At 39.0% G+C, this 21171-nt stretch overlaps 1 protein-coding gene across 3 annotated transcripts in view; it reads right to left on the bottom strand.

Moving 5' to 3' along the window:
- Nucleotides 1–2411: 2411 nt before the first annotated feature.
- Nucleotides 2412–21171, bottom strand: part of cramp1 (cramped chromatin regulator homolog 1) — a 60660-nt gene continuing 41900 nt past the window's right edge. For all 3 annotated transcript variants that reach the window (XM_043712047.1, XM_043712049.1, XM_043712048.1), the window contains exons 15-20: nt 19488–19589; nt 18566–18750; nt 16788–16998; nt 16131–16295; nt 10956–11101; nt 2412–7894 (exon numbers count right to left, since the gene is read on the bottom strand). In XM_043712047.1, the coding sequence (XP_043567982.1) occupies nt 7742–7894; nt 10956–11101; nt 16131–16295; nt 16788–16998; nt 18566–18750; nt 19488–19589 (962 nt within the window). In that variant the 3' untranslated portion in view covers nt 2412–7741. The remainder of the gene's footprint in view (nt 7895–10955; nt 11102–16130; nt 16296–16787; nt 16999–18565; nt 18751–19487; nt 19590–21171) is intronic.

Consider the following 21171-nt stretch of genomic DNA (forward strand, 5'->3'; position numbering starts at 1 on the left):
GTAGGTGAGATTAATAGAGATTCTGATCCAGATTCCTGTGCACCAGGACTGAATACCATTTGGTAATGGTAGTGACTTGGTACCAAAGCACAACTGTTCATCACACAGCTGCAGTCATGTGCAGAGGAACAGAAAAGGCAGTTTAGGGATAACTTAAAGACCTTCAGTTGCACAGTAACAGTAAACTCATTTATTAGGAAACCATTTAGTTACATTTCTTTGAACTGTTTGTTTATTCAGATTTCAAATAAACTTATGCACTCCTTTTCTAGTAGCATATTTCATATACTAACAACCATTTTCATTAAGAAAACACCATTTCTTATGACGAAATTATTTCCCGATATGTATGGCTTCTATAAAACAACAGCATTATAGTTATGTTACTGAGTTGGATCTCCAGAACTCTGGACTACATAAAGCGTTAATTCAAATCTCACCATAGTAAAATACAATTAAGTATTCTGTAAGCAAAGATGGAGAGAATCTGGTTAGGTCACCATACTAATAATCTAGATGCTCAGGCTAATGTTCTGGGACAAAGGTTCCAGTTTCATCACTGAAGGAACTTCAGCTAAATCTGGAAATAAAGATCATTTCAACAGTGACAACAATAGTACTGGAATGTCATTAAAAACAAGATTAATTACTGTACTTTAGGAAAGAAATCTGCTACTCCAACTTTTCTCACGTGATGAAAAGTCATCATCTTGGAACATCTCCATGATACAGCCTGACCTGATTATTTTGTGTTTTACTTCAGATTTCCAGTATTGCAGTACTTTGCTCTTGTAATCTGTAGTTTCTAACCTGGTCTATCCTGAGAGATTCCAGACCCATAGCAATGTGGTTGACTCTTACGTGCCCTCTCAAATTGCCACCATTTTCTGGAGGACAATAAGGATGGGTGATAAATTCTGGCCTTGCTAGCAATGTTTGCATCCTGCCAACTTTCATCCAGCCAAATTGACAGCATCTACTCTGAGTTGGTTGCATCAGATAGACTATGGTGCACTTTCCTCCTGCGTCTCGAGTTTTCTCTACATCCATCACCTTTTGAAAGGATGCTGTGAAACCTGAAAGGGTTCAGAAAAAATTTACAAGGATGTTGCCAAGGTTGGAGGATTTGAGCTACAGGGAGACACTGAATAGGCTGGGGCTGATCTTAAAGAGGTTTATAAAATCATGAGGGGCATGAGTAGGGTAAACAGACAAGGTCTTTTCCCTAGGGTGTCAGGGGGAACTAGAGGGTATAAGTTTAGGGTGAGGGGGGAAAGTTTTAACAGGGGCCTGGGGGAAAGTTTTAACAGGGACCTAAGGGGCAATTTTTTCATGCAGAGGGTGGTGCATGTATGGAATGAGCTGGTGGTGGAGGCTGATACAACGGATATACAAATAGGAAGGAGTTAGAGAGAAATGAGCCAAGGGCTGGTAAATGGGACTAGATTAGAGTATCTGATCGGCATAGACTAGTTGGACCAAAGGGTCGGTTTCTGTGCTGTACATCTCTATGTCTACAAATGGTAGACAGCTCTGACCAACTGCAGTCGATCAGTGATCCATCTTCAGTGGCTCAGTACAAGAACTGTTATGCTGCTTAATTAGAACACCTTCCTTCCTCACCTACTACTCTATTTTAGGCAATTGAACAGGAATAAGTACATCTTGACTTGGCTCCAAAATTGACCAAACCTCAAGATCATCTTCAACAGCACTGGTGATTCAGACTGCATTGAACCCATTTAGAAGTCACCACACAACCATACAAGATCTCAAAATGGCAAAAAATAGCTGATACTTGTTTGTCACACTGGTCAAGGACACAAAAACGAAGTGGGTTTTACCTGGGTCTGAAGTAGGTGGTTAATAATTTACACATACAAATAGGTCAGCATCCTTTTTCAGGTGTCTATTACGAAAGTAGCTTTCTCTTAGACAGCCATGTGAGCTGCCTCAGAGAAAACTGGAAAGAAATGAAAAATGTCATTCTATTCACCACTGCTCCCAATCCTGGCATCCACAGACCTTGGATCACACTGTGTCCTCAACTTTTGATTTCAGCCTCCTGACCAGCGATTGTAATCCCTCATCCGTCTGTTCCAGCAATTCTCTCCACACACGGTCACCCCATCAATCTAATGTTTTACAAACCTCCAATTATTACCTCTCCGAAACACAATCACTTACCTGAGAGCTGCTGCATTGAATTGGTGCAATTCCCAGCATGGCCTTACACAGCAGTATCACTTTCACTGTAATCAGGCCTGTGGCCAAATTTGAGGGACTCTTCAGACGACACCATTTGTATTAACCTGGATTAAACTGGGAGCCCAGGAGGGATACTCCTGAATTCAGTCTCTAATATATCTATTTCCCAATTGGAAAAACAGAAGGGACAATATCACTTTAGCTGTATTTAAAATGTGTTTATCAGCAAGAATAAAAAAACAGCTCTACAGGTTAAACAAAGAACCCAACACGGAAGTTTAACAGCTTCTTTGCATATTAAATAACCACAAAAAACTCTTAAAATCATACAGAATAAATAGTCAAAAATAATTTACACATTTGGTACAAAGATTAGGGAAGGGCAGTTTATGAATTGCTTTGTTTAAAAGTTTTCACATCTCAAAAGGGGACGAAAACCTTTACAACTGATATGGCTTTTTTTTAATTGAAACAATGCTATGAACAATCTTTTTCTGCTTCTGTACAACATTTACATCATAAAAGCCATTCAGAACCTGCTCCAAAGTCAAAGAAAAACCTTCTATTGTAGTGCATCAATCACAACTTCATAGAGTTTCCCCACCAGCAGCTTTGTTAAAACCATTACAGAAGTCGAATCAGTGTTTTTGCCGTACTTCTACAGTGGATGCTATTGGCATAGTTTAATCATCTTTAAGTGCAGAGGATTGCTGTAGGTCAGGGTGGATTTAGAGCCCAATAATGCAAGGACAGTGAATAATCATGACTTGAACATTAGAGACTGCTAATATTAATTCAATTATCTCATGTTGTCATAATCGGCAATTCAGTTCCCTCGAATCAGGTCTCACCACCCAATGCTTAAAAATAAATATCCCAACAAAAATTTACAAATATGCTGAGGAAAAAAATACCATTTTTAATTCATCTTTTCTTTTTGAAAAAGCTCTGATGGGGAATTCTCTCTCTAACATATAACACTCACCCAACACTTTCAAACTGATCTGAAACAAAAAACATGTCAAGATTCAAAGCTTCAGTCACAAAGCAGACTCTTTCATAGGCACAGGTTTCGGATTGGTCAATCACATTGGTCAGCAGGGTGACAGCTGCACCTAGCATCCAAATGGCCTATGCCTGCCCCTCGGAATACAAAGTGATACTGCTAGGTGTATACTGCAAATGGGTGCATTTTTGAATTGTTGAGCAACAGCATTGATTATTCACTCAACACAGCCCAGAACAATATGGAAGTTTACCAGTATTTTCAGAACAGAAAGGGTGCCACAATATTGTGATCAGTTACCAATGTGATTTTGCTTGTAAGAAATGCTTAAATGCCTAAAAGAACATTAGCAACATAGTCAAACATCCAGTTTCACTCAATGTGTCAGTTAAGGGACAATGGAATCATTGGAGGAAGAATTAGAAAAACCGTTCATTTGTTACATCTGCATTAACAATATCAGTTTAAATTATTGTTTGAAAAATATATCTTTCAGTGTAAGTTTAAAAATAGAACTGATGAAAGACAGTTAACAAACTGAAAATGTTGCCTGTGCAAAAAAAAAGTTTTTTGCTGCAAGTTAATTCCGTTAGAAACATACTTATCAAGATTTCACATGATCGCATCAACATTAATTAATCAAAACTGAAGGAATTAAACCAAAAACAGTAACAACTAATTGGCTCAAAAATAAAAATGTTGTCTGGCATTTTGAAGTCCCCAATCTCAGTGGACAAAAGTTCAATGAAGTTCGAATGCTCTTAACAACCTAATTAGAAAGGAGATAACCTTCTCAGTGAAGGCTGCTAATGTGCCCAATACAACATTGTGTTGTGTATTTTGCACAATTACTACAGGGGTTAAGTCAAGTTTGATTCATGATAGTTGAGTTTTGGTCTGCATGTCAAGTTTGGTTTCAATTTAGAACAACCTTCAAAGAGCAGCCATTTACCAGTCATTGACAGGATTGTGTAAAGGCACCACATGGTTGTGCAACACTTGGTCTAACAGCAACAAAGACATATTCACACTTATTCCAACTGGCCAGGATGATTTGGTAGGAGGCAAGTCAAGATGGAGTCTGTAGCCTACTTCCTATACTGTTAACAACTGACATTTGCAATAAGCACATTGCCATAGATGGCTTCCAAAACGTGAAGATATCAAATTGGGCAACTTTCATGGGACTCCTACCACGCATTGTACAAGAATTCCTCAGAGCACTGATTCAACAGAGGAAACAAAATTTTTTTCCCCTGCAGCCACCAGCTTTAAAGCACAGTTTAAAAACATGTACCCTTAGTTTCTTAATCTTAGTCTGGAGCCACTATTTAATCAAAGCAAATTCATGAAAAATGGAGATATAAAATCTGTAGATCTATGCACACTAACAGAATATGCAAGGTTACAGTTGGAAAAATGCTGATGTAGCAATAAATATAAAAATGACACGTACTGAAGCTTTGAATTCTGACTGACATTTCATTTTGCATTCAAACCTCCCTAATGTGAGGTTCAAGCTAGGAGGAACAATTAGAGTCTGAGTTTGGACTTGTTTGGATAATTAATTCAATTTTGTTCTACCCCTAAAACATTTTAAGCAAGTTCTTCATTTTTAACTGATACAGAGAATAGGCTTAAGAATTGTACAAACCAAGGAGACAGTATAACACACCCAAGTTCCCTATTATTGGACCCTGTTCAGGGGATAGAAAACTTTAATCACAGCCACAATCAACCAGGACATTAATTGAATCAAACACAAATAATAAAAAAGGAGAGATCGAATATTAACAACAAATGGGGGAAAGAACTTTCATATATTGACTGGTTGTTTATGAAACTGTTTCTGTAATTATGTCAGAAAGATAAAGAAAAACTGGAGAAAACTATCAAAAGGTCACTTCTTCCCAGAGTACTATTGTCTTCTTACTCCAGCTGAAGAAAACGGAAAATACAAACGTAGATACCTCCTTTATTACTCAACCAATGTACAAATTATAACTTCTCCAATACAGAACGTCATTCTAAAATCAACATCAAAGCATTGAAAATTTGATAAGACCAAATTGATGGGATAAAACGCTGCAAGATGCCGACATCTTGTTTATTTGCGTATTTATTTTGTCCTGAACTAAATTAGAAAATACAAAACTGCAAATGCAAGATGCAGATTAACTACAGATTCTCAGAAGAGGTTTTTAAAAGAAAAAATTCATGAGCACTACAAATTGTGAGCTGCCAGTAAGCGACAAATGCATCTGCATATTTGGATATATCTTTGCCTAAATTTTTTAAAGTCACTATTTCTGACACGCAGCGCTTTTTGAAAAAACCTTCAATGCAACTACAATGCTTTCCTGTTGTACCATTCAGTTTTATAAATACTTTGCTTGTTCCTGGGGAGCGTATGGATGCAATAACTTGGTCCTCAACCAACAAGCAACAATTGGATGCTGTTGGACAGTACAATGTCGCAGGATAATTCTTCAATTTATTCCGGGGCAGTGCTGTATACCGATCGAATTGTTTAACCATAGTCTGGATTAGGAAACAAAGTGCAAGTCACCTTGTACGACACATAAAAGTAGCAATGTGATCATCTAGGCCACAGATTGCTAGGGGTTAGTGGTAGTGCACAATCTGTAGAATTTTAGATACATTTTTTGAATAAACATAAAATTCTTCTGAAAACTTCATCCCTGTATTGAGGCTTGGCCAGCAGATCAGAATTATACCGCTAATTGCTCACTTGCACTAAGGACACTGACAGCAATTCTGTGTGCATGCTTGGATACACGGCTGCACCTTCTTAAAAGTTTTTAATGGAGCCAACAGGAGATTTCATAATAATATTTAAAAGTAAACAGTGTATCTGCAAAGTGTAACTGTGGCTCAGTGGATCCCAATGGCACAGCAATCCCAAGCATCAATCTGAAAGGAAAAAATATGCAACTGCTGTTTATGATGAAAAATCTTTAAACTTTACATGTAATTAGAGGTATATACATTATTAAAAAGAGAAAAGTGAGGCATGTAGGCTGAGAATTCACCTTCAGTCATAGAAAGACCCATGGTACAGGTGAGCAACCCTCAGAAGTAGTCAGCAATAGGATTGAGTTACAGGGACAGCTAACGATGATGGCGGGTGAAGCATGAGAAACAAATTAATATTTAAACATTACAGCACAGAAACAAGTTGGGAAGGGGCATAGAGAAACTTGATTTTGGATGGAGCAACCAAATTAAACTGCCTCAGCATCAAACTTCAAATTTTGTTGCTGATAGTTAAGAGAGAGGATAAGGTGTCATGATCCAGTAATGGGCCTAGATAGGTTAAATTATTTGCTTCCCATATTGTAAAATGTAAATTATTTAAGTATTTAGAGAGAATATCAAAAGGGCAGCTGAACTGTAATAGAGTGCATAATGGATGGCCCATTTGAAGTGACACAGCAGTTCAAATCAAAGAGAAGTGAAGGGGCTTCCAGGTGGGAAAGAGGTGATCCACTAATACCATAACGATAAAACCATAAAACAGAATAATGAAAAGGGCCAGTGTAAACAAGAAATCTGGTGTGTAAGAACACAGTTGGGAGTGAAAGGCTCACGCCAGGATAAAAAAATCCCAATTAACATACAAGCCCATTACATATAAACTAGCACCTCCCGAACTACATGTGTGGATTAAGCAAAGGATTTGATTCTTAAAGTGACCATCAGGGACTTGATTGTGACTGTCAAGTTCTCCAGGACATTCTGTACACTTTCTGAACATGCTTACTAATATCACCATGCAGCTCAAATGGAATTCTCAAAAGTACTCATCTGTACATTAGACAAACATTTAATAGCATAAATGCAATGAGTACAAGCTGCCCTTATCTTTTTAATGACCTCCCTTTACCAAAACAATCTCATAATGACAGAATAATCATTATAAGCAGGTGAACCATGTATCTTAACATTCATTCAGGTAAAATACAGTCACTTTTCCTTTTTTTTGACATCCCCACTGCGACTGTTTTGCTTTTAATACAAAGCAGAGATGGGTGTGTTATATATAAGCAGAAGGTTTGTATAACTCTCTCAGAACATTCTCAATCAATCCAGGAATAATCTGGTACAAACCATAAGAACATCATCAGATCTACAATGAAATCTTTAGTTCTCAGAAACGGTTATGCTTGCGTGCCTAATCCAAGCACGTGCTCTAACTGCATTTCAGTTTCATACGATGGAAGAGAATTTCACTCTAGTGTTCAGTCCCATTGCAGGATCATTTTGGGCTCTTCTGTTTATTAGCTTCACGCAAAGTCACTGACTGCCAGCTTAATGTCATCATAAACCTAATACTGTTTCACGGGAAGTACTGTAAAACTTATTGCACATTTTTCAAAACTCAGTGTCATTTACAAATGGATCCTCCAGTAGTCAATGCCCATTATGGGCAGCTTAATTGGCAAGGTGCTGAGAAATAGGGGGATGGGGTGGCTTCAAATGCACCCCTTTGTTCGGTTCATGACCTTACTGTGAGAGATCACCAATCGGAGGGCTGCTGTCAAAAAGCATTTCTTTCCTTGAAGTCTCAGCCACTGAGAGCTCTTGGGCGAGGTCATTAAAGCGGGCAATGTAATCCACACTGCTTTCATTCATCATACACACCAGCTGAGAGTCGACCTTGATAATAAAAACAAAGAATGAATGCATGATTCAACATACATCATAGATGTTCAAAATGAAGTATTTTTCTTTTCTTCTCTTTCTTTTTACCAAATGTTTCTCAGCTAATTCCAGAGATTTGCTTTTTTCTTTGAATTATTGCTACAATAGCAAAGAGGAACTCATCCCTTGCTCAGTTTTTAGGTTTATCTCTTCTATTCTTTAATGAAAATACGGGCAAGAGGATTAAGGTGAAGTGAAATAAAAAGGTTTCCCTCAGATAAAAACTGGAGTTGATAGGGCAGCTATGTAGTAAAAATACCTGAAGCTGATTTCACAGTTCAGCAAGTCAATAACACAGGTACATTTCCAGAATTATTTTTGCCAAAGGAACCAAAACAACCTAAACCCTCCTTTGAATTAGTCTTGAATGAAATCTTTACGACATATCTCAACTGTTGCAACACTGCTTCTTTTTGGATATAGTATATAAAATGGATTTGAAAGTTGGAATGAAGTAAAATTTCAATACTTGACAACTATACCAAACTTGGGGGTGTGACAAAAAGTGAGTACATTGACCAACTGCAACAGAGCATAGATAAGCTCAGCAGAAAGAATAGGGAGAGCCAATATAGACTTAAATGGCACAGTTCTACAAGTGTGCAGAGACAGACTGACCTTGGAAATTATGTAGAATCATGGGCTTCACAAGTAGACATATTCAGCACAATAGCTGAGAAGTTATACTTTATTTTCTTTATTTATTCACAGGATGAGGGCATTGCTAGCCTGGCAGCATTCATTGCCCATCCCTAATTGCAAAGCAGACAGTTAAGAGTCAACCACATTGTTGTGGGTCTGGAGTCACATGTAGGCCAGACCAGGTACGGATGACTAATATCCTTTAGGGAAGGAAACTGTCAACCAGATGGGTTTTTATGACAATTGTTTCATGAGCCACTAGACTCTTTCATTTGAAAAATGTATTGAATTCAAATTCCACTATCTGCTGTGGTAGGGCTTGAACCAGGGTCCCTGGAACATTAGCTGGGTTTCTGGGTTAACAGTCCAGCAATAATACTATGAGACCATCACCTCCCATGAACCTTATAAAGCTCTAGAGTATTGTGTCCAGTTTTGCTCACCACCAATTAGGAAAGACTGGATTGTTCTTTGAGAGAATGTAGAGGAAATTTACCAGAATGGTTCCAGGAATGAGGGATTTTAGCTACAATGAGTGAGTGAGTTTGGGGAAACAAGGGTTATTCCCCTTGGTATAGAGAAGATTGTACGGAGATTTTATAGAGGTGGTACATGATTACGACAGGTTGAGATAATGTAGTTAAAGGTAAGTTGTTCTCATTAGCTCATGGCATGAGTGCAAGGGGACACAGATGTGGTTTTGGGAGAGAAATAATTGTTTTATGCAGCAACTGGCAACAAGCTGGGATCACTGCTGAAGAGGGCAGTGCAAGTGAAATCAATGAATGATTTCAAAAGGAAACTGGATGGGCACTCAGGGCATTAAACCTGCAAAATTATAGGACTGGAGGCAGTGAATGGGACTGATTAGATTGCTGTACAGAACACCAGTAAGGGAACACAGGATTTAAGAACAGGATTAGGTCATGGGTTGGCTGTCATACAAAAGATCAGAGATGTGGTCTCAAACCCACTTACTGTCAGCACCTTCCAAAGCCTTTGACTCCTTTGTCTATCAAAAATCTGACTAGACTTGATGGACTGAATAGTCTTCTTCTGTTGCATCATAACCCCATGACTCAAGGCTAATTTGAAATTAAAACGATATTGTACTCTTGCACCATATTGTCAGAAGTATATTTTTGTCAACAATAAAGTGCCATTGAAGAAAGAATTGAAATGGCAATCTTTCCTTTGCTCGGTAATAGATTGCAGCTTTACATTTTAACAACATGTATTGCTGTTCCAACTCAACACGATAGGTGACACCCTTTTGCTGGTTCACCCGTCAGGACAATTCCCTAACAGTCAACTGAAGAAGGGCTTATGCCCGAAACGTCGATTCTCCTGTTCCCTGGATGCTGCCTGACCTGCTGCGCTTTTCTAGCAACACATTTTCAGCTCTGATCTCCAGCATCTGCAGACCTCACTTTCTCCTAAAAGTCAACTGCCTGGTTTAAAAATTAAAGTCTGGCTCTTAACCATTAATCATGACTAAAAGGAGCACAATCTATTGGAACACCTCTACCAATCAACAGCCCGTTTGCCAACCAATCCAGTACATTCCTGTCATGCAGTGCACATATTAATTTTTCCCTTGACTTTGTATTCTTGCAAAATGTCCTGCTAAGTGGAAGAGGTAAAGCTTCAACAAAATTGTTTAGAACTATTATTTCTACCCTCAAAATCAAACTATTGAACTGTTTCTGCACAAGAACAACATTGCTCCTCTCCTGCAGGAGATTCAATATGATTTAAAATCAGCAAAGCTGCACACCACTTGATTATAGGAAATTCTGCTCACTGCTCTATGAAACATAGCAGCCAGGAAAACATTCAATGATCTCTCTACAACTTACAACAAATATCCAAGATCCATATTGATTAGGGACTCACCCACTAAAATATATAATTAGTCAAAATTGCCGATCACAAAGCACAATTACCTTCCTGTACAGTGCCGGTATTGAAATTTGAAGTTACTGAAATTATGTTTGAATATTTAGAATCAAATCAATGTCAATGAATTTATTTACATTGACAGATTTTGCCAAGTGCAGAATCAATAGTAACAGTCTTTACCAATGCTGTCCTAGCAACCAGAATGTTGCTCAACCTCAGTGTCTCAAAATCTATGGATAAATCAACATTTTAATCTCCCATTAGTTTTTCAAGATTATTTAATTTGGAAAGCTTTATTAACCAAAATGTGTAACTTATAAGTTACACGTGTGGCTAAAAAAACCCATAGCTTCTTAGAATTGAGCGTTAAAATGTGCATAATTACATACATGATTTGTTTTTAAAAAGTACTTTGCATTTTCATTATTACATATTGCTTGGGTTACTCTTCAAACAGAGTTCATGTTCTTACCTCTGAGACATCTACTAGTGAGCGGGACACAAAAGAATCCCTGGAGTTTCCATCCAAGAGGCTTGTTCCAAGCAAAGAGTTGCTATTGCTATTGCAGTTACCTGTTGTTAGCATCTTCCGCCCCTTTTCAGGTGATATCAGACTTGCTGCAAACAACCAAAAACGTATCAAATCAATCCACTGCATTTCTCATAAAAGGGTACAGAATGTCTAAGCAGTAGCACAGATTCTTTCAAAGATCAAAATTAAACCTCAGTGACTTTTTCAATGGCAACTTGTCTCAGCTGGGAACACTGCTTTCTGATTCAGAAGGTTCAAAGTTCCATGTCAACAGCAGAGCTGGAGCACTTAAACCATATCAACCTTTGGAGCAGTATTAAAAGGAGTAATGCACTGTAGAGTTTCCACATTTTGGATGGGATGGTGATAAAACAGAAGCATCTTTTTCAAGATTCATTTGGCATGAGCTTTTTAAATTGAGTAACAGTACATATGGGTTTAAAATGTGCTCACTCTCAGAAACCACAGCTTAACTTCAAGTGTCACAATCACTCTTTAACTAGTTTCTTGACCACAGGCTCAAGGGAAAGCGATAAGGCACTTAAATATGAAGATGTAATTTGTTTAGCAGTCATTGAAAGTTAATAAATAATTCATTAATGCACAAAACATTCCTCAGCTTAGTTTGTTGGTGTTTATCAGCCCACACTTTCACAGAGTTTCATCTGAAATTCGAGAATTTGTGAAGAGAATTAGATAAGCCAGATAACTTCCATAGTTTGTGAAGCAAGTGTTAAAAAGGTCCTCAGTAACTTAGTGCGCATCTTTTTTGGGCAAACTATTATTTTCTAACATACAAGAGAATAAACAAAGCTCAACAGCCATAAAATAAATTGCTGCAGAATTCTTTGTATTAATACTATTTAATAAAACTGTTTAACGCATTCAGGAACAAACAAAATCCACTATCACATTATCTTACTATCTGCTTTAAACAAGGAGAAACCTGTACAGGTACTTGATACTGGGTCAGTATGCTCAATGCGGCCACTTTAACTAGCTACTAGGACATCTAAAAAATTATTCAGGTCACAGGAGGCTAACGTATACCAACAGTAATTACAGTACTGAAGCCAGTAATATCTAAAGGAGGAAGGAATCCAAGAATTCATAAAACAGTGACATTAAATCAAGATCTGTATTTTTGTTCAGATAGGCACGAAACATCCCATAACCTTAGCTGAAGAAAAGGAGCAAGTTCTTCCAGAAACCCTGCCAAATGTTCCAGTCCGAACATCAGAAACACATTACCTGCTTTTGCTTCATAGAATCCCAACAAAATATGGATTCAGTTCAGTACAGTTTTCTGTGATCTTTGGATTTTTGACTTGAACAAAATGATTACCAAGTTTTAAAAATAGCAACCAATGTAATACAACATAATTTGTTGGGTGAAATGCTCCAAGATGCTTTTGATATACACAAAACAAATAAAACCTTTGCCTCTTGAAATCCAATAAACTGGTCTTTAGTAATTGTGGTACTTTACTTTCTTTTAATGACTTCAACGGAAGGAGTCTTCTTCCTGGCACAGGCCCAGCGATGAGGTGGCATCCAATGGGCCGGCGCCTGGTGGCACTATCTCCCAGTGTGGCAATCTTGTCCAGGACAGGGTGGTCTCAGCCTGAAGTGGCATTCTTGCCCCGATGCGGAGGTCTTGTCTGGTCCTCTTCGGCAGCTTCTGGATATTCCAGCGCCTATTGTGAAGGTACAGTCCAACTGCGGAGGTGTTGTCTTGCCGTGGAGGTCTCATTCTTGTTTTGAAAGTGGCTTCCCTGGTATTCTGAAGGTCCAGTGTGGAGGTCTAGTCTGGTGAGGAGGTCTTGGCCGGCCCTGCATGGTGATTTTGGCTCAGTTTTTCAGCATACCCCAAAACCAGGAGTCATTACTTGCACGGTGATGAACTTTTACTTTTCTGTTCTTCATTTTTATGATTTCTGTCATTAATTGAGGCACTGTGCTATGGTGAACTAAAAATATTTTTCACTGTGTTTTGTTTGTAAAAGTACATGTGACAACCTGGAGGTGATTCCAGAGTGGTCTCCCGGCCTCAACAGCCTGGAGGTGAAGCCCAGCATGGACTAGAGTCAAGGCCCAGCGCAGACAAGGTTACTCACCAGCGTAGACTGGATTGGAAGGACTGTTGTTCTGAACAGCTTTCCTTTCTCTATTTTCTAATTTATTCCTACAGTCTGTCATGCTGGACTTTTAACTTCTTTATTTTTCTTTTCCCTGAGAATTTGTACTGAATTATCTGATACCTAAGATGGCACCATAAGTGGCAATTTGTAGACTCTACACTGTACTCCTTGAGTACATGTGACAATTGAGGTGATTCAATTCAATTCAAATTGCTACTCTATTATTTTTAGACTGGAAGTAATGATGGTAACATACAATTGTGGCTCACATCCAATCCCAATATTATTAACAAAATAATTTATTAGTGAACAAAGAATGTAATATAATAACTGATCTGGGATAAATTAAACAAAATAGATTAATCCAGGATCCCAAAGCTCCTGAGTGGGATTAATTTGCTATATCTCCCCCATTTTCTAAATTTATGTTAGTTCAGACACATTTCCCTTTTATTTACGCTCACCATTCTTCAATTGTTGGTGTGGAATTCATGCAAGAACGCTGACCCAGCCACAGGACACTGCTAATGCCCACTGCTAGTGGGCGGCACGGTGGCACAGTGGTTAGCACTGCTGCCTCACAGCGCCAGAGACCCGGGTTCAATTCCCACCTCAGGCGTCTGACTGTGTGGAGTTTGCACGTTCTCCCCGTGTCCATGTGGGTTTCCTCCGGGTGCTCCGGTTTCCTCCCACAATCCAAAAAAGATGTGCAGGTCAGGTGAATTGGCCATGCTAAATTGCCCGTAGTGTTAGGTAAGGGGTAAAATGTAGGGGTATGGGTGGGTTGCGCTTCGGCGGGGCAGCGTGGACGTGTTGGGCCGAAAGGCCTGTTTCCACACTGTAAGTAATCTAATCTAATCTAATCTAATCTAATCTACTAGTTAGATTATTGCTGTATTCTCCACTTTATTCTTTCACTACATAGACACAAGCAAAACCACTTAAAAAACCACTTAAGTCATACAGCACAGAAACAGACCCTTCGGTCCAAACAGTCCCAAACTAAAGTAGTCCCACCTGCCTGCTCCTGGCCCATATCCCTCAAAACCTTTCCTATTCATGTATCTATCCAAATGTCTTTTAAATGTCATAATTGCACCCACATCCAGCATTTCCTCAGGAAGGTGTGCCACAAGGATCGATGCTGGGTCCACTGTTTTTCGTCATTTCTATAAATGATTTGGATGTGAACATAGGAGGTACAGTTAATAAGTTTGCAGATGACACCAAAATTGGAGATGTAGTAGACAGTGAAGGAGGTTACCTCAGAGTACAGCAGGATCTTGAACAGATGGACCAATGGGCTGAGGAGTGGCAGATGGAGCTTAATTTAGATAAATGAGAGGTGGAAAAGCAAATCAGAGCAGGACTTATACAATTTAGGGTAAGGTCCTGGGGAGTGTTGCTGAACAAACCAACCTTGGAGTGCAGGTTCATAGTTCCTTGAAAGTAGAGTCACAGGTAGATAGAATAGTGAAGAAGGCCATTGGTATACTTTCCTTTGTTGGTCAGAGCATTGAGCATAGGAGTTAGGAGGTCATGTTGTGGCTGTACAAGACATGATTAGGCCACTTTTGGAATACTGCGTGCAGTTCTGGTCTCCTTCCTGTTAGAAGGACGTTGTGAAACTTGAAAGAGCTCAGAAAAGATTTATAAGGATGTTGCCGGGGTTGGTGGGTTTGAGCTACAGGGAGTGGCTGAGGCGGTTTTACCTGGAGTGCCAGAAGCTAGGGGTGACTTTATAGAGGTTTATAAGATCATAAGTGCATGGATGAAGACAAGGTCTTTTCCCTGGAGTAGGGAAGTCCAGAGCTAGAGGGCATAGGTTTAGGGTGAGGAGGGGGGGGGGAATATAAAAGCACCTAAGGGGCAATTTTTTCACGCAGAGAGAGAGAGAGAGTGGTGCACATATGGAATCAGCTGCCAGAGCTGGTATAATTACAGCATTTAAAAGGCATCTGGATGGGTATATGAATAGAAAAGGGTTTAGAGGGATATGGACCAAGTGCTGGCAAATGGAACTAGATGAGGTGAGGACATGGATGAGTTGGACCAATGGGTCTGTTTCTGTGCTGTACATCTCTATGACTTTAAGTTAATTCCATTCATGAATCACCCTGCGTAAACGATTTGTCCCTTAGATTTTAAAAAAGACCTTTCTCCTCTCACTTTGAAAATATGCCCCGTAATCCTGAAATCCCCCCATCCCGGGGAAAAGACAACTACCATTGACTTTATTTATATCCGTCATTATTTAATAAACTTCTGTAAGGTCACCTCTCAACCTCCTACGCTCCAGTGAAAAAAAGCCCCAATCTATCCAGCCTTTCTTTATAATTCAAACCTTCCATACCTGTCAGAAAGGCTTAAACAACAAACAGCTAGACACAAAGCTTGACCTATCCTGTATTTTTGGAATCCAGAGAAACATCATGTATAAACAGAGAAAAAGAAAAATTACATCAAGATCATTGCAAAATTAGAGAGCTCAAAACAGATGCTAATATACTAAACCCACACAGTATTAGCTAAATTTAGTATTTTACTACTTGTATGAATGAGAATTAACTGAAGAGAAACAAGTCTTTGCCTTTTGATGAATCATGAGATTTGAAATGGGATCAAGATCTTGAAAGTTTTGTGACTGTTTGCATTTCTCGAGACTACGTAGTGAAACATGCTTTAGAACACAGAATATTACAGGCAGTATAGGCCCTTCAGCCCTCGATGTTGCACCAACCTGTGGAACCAATCTGAAGCCTATCTATCCTACACTATTCCATTTTCATCCATATGTTTATCTAATGACCATTTAAATGCCCTGAAAATTGGCAAATTTGCTACTGTTGCAGACAGTGCGTTCCACCTCCTCACTACTCCCTGAGTAAAGAAATTACCTCTGACATCTGCCCTATATCTATCACCCCTTAATGCAAAGCTATGTCTGGAGGACAACTAATTAGAAGACACTTACATAATAGACTACCCAATGAAGAGTCACCAGAATCATTTGGAAACCACTGTGGATCGTGCGTAGGTGAGGGAATCCAGTTTCGTTGAGGACTGGCTGAGGGCGATGGGAGACTCTTTGAGTTGTCACCACCATTCAGCTTTGTTGGAGAGAGAGAAGCACCATCACCTTTTAAAACAAAAGATAAGATTTAAATCAGAAATGGATGTAGTAAATGACATTCTATCAGCAACAAAACTTCAAAGTAGTTCATTAGCTAATGTTGGAACATCCTTTGGTCACATATACCAGTAAATGTAAGGCTTTTCTTAAGTATAGCTCATACACACAATTTAATTTCCTGTGTAGACCTACAAAATAAGGGCACAAATCAATACTTATGTGGAAGAAAAATGAGTAAAATAACAGCAACAAAGTGCGGTAAGATTAACTCTCCATTTGTTATTCAAATATTAAATTTTGAAGGCATGGCTCAGTACAACATAAGCATTCAGTTTCCTAAATTATTGAGTTACCCACTTTTGGTCTATTGTTATATTTTTACAACAGTATTTCATTACAGACACATTAAAAAGGTCTCATTTTTCAAATTAACCTGTAGCGCATGATACAACTGATGAAGATACATAACCATCAACAATTATACAGTTTTCTACTTACCACTGACATACTGAGTAGAGTTGATAGCAAGCTCAATTATAGAGTCACTGATTTGGCTGTGGGGTCCACCCTGGGACAATGTGTCATCAGGAGGTCCTGGTAATGATATATCCAGGAGTGCAGAGACATTTGGAGGAGAAGTGAACAACGTGTTGGAAGTTTCACTTGGAGATGGCAGTCCATTCTGAAGTGTATGTTTTTCAAGCTCCCTCTGTGCAGAAAAGACATATTACAGATTAAAGGCATTTAATGTAGTCACAAGGTACAGGATGCATTCTCTCAGGCAAGACAATCAAAAGCATGTTCCGGGCTAAACACCTGAATAAAAGCAGGGTTTAAAAAGCAATACTTTCAAGCAAAATTCTGATGGATTTCACAGCTGCTCATGGTAGTTCAAATGCCATTTGAGTTTTGTTCTTTATTTTGGTTTAAACATCTTACATAGAATAAAAGTTAAAAAAACAGTGAAACTTTGGGTTCCATCCACTTAATTACACAAGAATGTTGAGTTTGCTTCATTTCAGCTTGTAACAGTGAGGGTAACTTTCACAATCAGTCAATAAACTTGTATGTGATTGTTCTTTGAGAGCCGACTTCTGTAGATGAACAGCTCATCGGTTGAAGAGACTTATTCATTCAAATAATAAAACAGCTGGGTGCCACTCTCATCATTGCTTCTTTAAAGCTGACCCTGTTTCCTTCCTGTGGGCGGCCTACTCCTGCTCAAGAGGAGGTTAACATCTGGAGACTAGTGGGAAGGCAGCAGAAATCGAGGGGGTCAAGGAATATCTCATCAAAGCAGACATTTACAACACAGGAGGCAGCAATTCAGCCCATTGTGTCTGTGCCTGGCAGGAGAGATTAGATTAGATTAGATTAGATTACAGTGTGGAAACAGGCCCTTCGGCCCAACAAGTCCACACCGACCCGCCGAAGCGAAACCCACCCATACCCCTACATTTACCCCTTACCTAACACTACGGGCAATTTAGTATGGCCACACCTGACCCTGCACATCTTTGGACTGTGGGAGGAAACCGGAGCACCCGGAGGAAACCCACGCAGACACGGGGAGAACGTGCAAACTCCACACAGTCAGTCGCCTGAGTCGGGAATTGAACCCGGGTCTCTACTGCTGCGAGGCAGCAGTGCTAACCACTGTGCCACTGTGCCGCCCAACTAGATCTGAAGACACTAATCAGATTTTCAGGTATAGGCCTATAGCGTGCCACACCTCATTATTAAAATGAGAACCTTATAAAATAGAGTACTTCTACAATTTTATAGGATTCTTTTTAGGTCACTTAAACCTTCAAAATGATGCATTTATCACTGCAAATGGAAGCTATTGTGCATTGCAGACATAAGCTATTGACTCTCATTTATCAGTTATTGTTTTCAATTATAAGAAAGCTTGCTATGAACGTTCTACCATTTTGATAATTTCTCCAACATCGAAGAAGAATTAGTCATTTGGCAGCATACGCTGAAAAGCTCCTTCCCTCATGATGCTACTCTGTGGTGCTACTGATTAGATATACAATATCATCAGCGTGTTTTGGCTGCTTATATCAGCCATTAGTGAAACAGACATTAAACTCTCACTAGCCCGAGCCAATTAGTAAAACTACTCTGAAAAACTATATTCATTACAAGCATACTGTGGACATAGAACGTAGCTCAGAAAAATATCTAAAGCTTGCAATACAATATTCAGAAGGAATAGCACATAGACACAGCTTACAGAACACTAAATGTTGACAGCCAATGACACTCACAGTTGTCACAGTTGTTTCTGTGTTGCTTCCATTCTCTTGGACTGAGGATAATTCTTGGTCTGAGGTTACTATGGAAATCCCTTCTGTTGACAAAGTAGTCAAATCTTGTGGCCTTTCTGAATCAAGTGTCTGGATGGGGCTGCCTGGAATTATGCCGGCTGTTTTAGCTGCCATATCGATTGCACCTGACACAAAATGAACACTGTTTGATGAATGCACTCCAATTACATCATATTTGTTTTTGATATATATATATATTAAATAAGCATCTGACACAATTCCGAAATCTACAAGTACACTTCAGTATAATAGTTCAGAAATGTACAGCATGTTCCAAAAACTAAATCTGCATAGGTGAAACCTCAGAAAAAGCTTCCATAAAGTATTGTTAACAGACAATAATGTTGATAAATCATTACAAAGTTATAATTCAATTAAACAGGAGTAGAATGGGCTAGGAAATACAGAATTGGCCAGTAAAGCTATAACAAGGACAAAGTTTTCGCAATGAAGGTGAGATGCATAACAAAAATGGTCTTATAACAAACAAATGAACACATACAGAGCCACAGAATAATGGCTAGTAAACAAAACAAAATTGATCTTTGCTATCACAAAATGTAGAGGGATAATATTAACATTTCTGCAATAAAGAATCTGATAATTATGTTCACTAAATTACAAAGGTAATAACATGCAATTGAGCATGATGTTCATTGAACTATGACAACCCATAGCATTAATTTTAAAAATTTTGCAGCTAGCCCTTAGATCTTCTTAATTAAAAGATTGGCTGCGGCTTTTCACAATCTATAAATCAAGAGGACTTACAAGAAAATTAAAAGATTGATAACATATAAAATTCAAAATGCTACATTTGGAGTTCTTTTGAAAATTAACTTTTGTAACAATTGCAACTTACTAGAGAGCTGGCTAGTAGATGCTGGAATGGCTTTTGGAACAATAGGACGAGCTAGAGATGCTTTGGAAAGTGATGACTGAAGAGGACGGAAAGAACCTGTACCTAAAAAAAAAAACAAAAGCACACAGGTCTCACCTGAGAGTATAGGATGAGCGGGGATGAAATTTTAAAATTAGAGGCATTGAGGATGAGAAACCAAATAGTCATAGAGATGTACAGCATGGAAACAGCTCCTTTGGTCGAACACGTCCATGCCGACACTTAACATTGTAGTTGCGCTGCTGAAAAGTGTGACTTTAAATGAAACCACTTTAAGGCAATTAGGTTTTTTTTAACAACCAAGGTAAAAGCTGTAGAAATGCATCATAGGCGAGTTCCACCCATAGCCCAAACAAGTTCAGGTTAGGTGGATTGGCAATACTGAATTGCCATGTAATATCCAGGAATATGCAGGTTACATGGATTAATCATTGTAAATGTGGGGCTATGGAGATAGTGTGGAATGCTGGGTTTCAGTGGGACGCTCTTTGAAGGGTTGATGCAGACTTGATAAGCTAAATGGCCTCTTTCTGCACCACAGACATTCTACAATACAGGATGGTGTAGAAGGGCTAGTCTCCTGGTCTGAACAGTAACAAGTGGAATTTAACCATGTAAAGTGTGAGGTAATGCATTTTGGGAAGACTAACAAGGCAAGGGTGTACACGTTGAATAGTAAGACTCTAGGAAGTAGAGGATCAGAGGGACTTTGGTGTGTTTGGATCCTTGAAGGCAACAGGACAGATAGATAAAGTAACTAAAGAAGCATGTGGGACACTTGCTTTTATTAATCAAGGTACTGAATACAAGAACAAGGGGCAGCTTATGATGGAGATGTATATAATGTTAGTTAAGCCACAGTTGCACTGCTGTGTGCAGTTCTGATTGCCACTCTAAAGGAAGGGTATGGCTACACTGGAGATGGTGCGAATGAGATGTTGTCACCAACATGTTTTCTGAGCTAAAGCAATTCCGCTACAAAGAAAGATTGAATAGACTGGGGTTGTTTTCTTCAGAGCAGAGAATGTTGACTGACGTGTACAAAGTTATGAGGGGTATAGGTAGGGAGAAATCTTGTCCCATTCGAAGAGGGACATATAACCAGAAAGCTGAGCATTTGAAATGCCACAACATACAGGTTACAGGCCAAATACTGGAAATTTTGATCAGAATAGATTAACGTTTGATGACTGGTTGGACTCAATGGGCAGAAAAGTCCTTTCCCATCCCATAAAAACACTATGACTATAATTTCTCTTTTAGATAAATGCCCAGCTTTGAGGTCTGTTCTTCTGTCTGGTGGGGTTTCCATTTCTCTTGTTTATAATATTTACCTTCATTGTTTCTGTTTGAATAGTTTGTTTTTACTTGTCCTAATACCATTGAACTTATCTTGCACTCGCTTGTCATTCAATACCATCTGCCTCCTACCTTTTTCTGGATCTTTTCTTTTATTCTTAGTTCTGTCTTCTCCTCACCCTATCTCTTACCTGCTTAAGCTTATCATATCTCTAACTGCCTCCATTCTGATGCAAGGCCATTGATCTGAAAACCTGAGCTGGATGCTTCTGCTGTCTTCAGGATTCCAACATCTCAACGAAAGAGGGCACCTGAGCAGGCACTTGCCAGCAGCACAGTGACATCC

This window comes from Chiloscyllium plagiosum, chromosome 21 (genome assembly GCF_004010195.1).
Source record: "Chiloscyllium plagiosum isolate BGI_BamShark_2017 chromosome 21, ASM401019v2, whole genome shotgun sequence".
In the NCBI taxonomy this organism is placed as follows: domain Eukaryota; kingdom Metazoa; phylum Chordata; class Chondrichthyes; order Orectolobiformes; family Hemiscylliidae; genus Chiloscyllium; species Chiloscyllium plagiosum.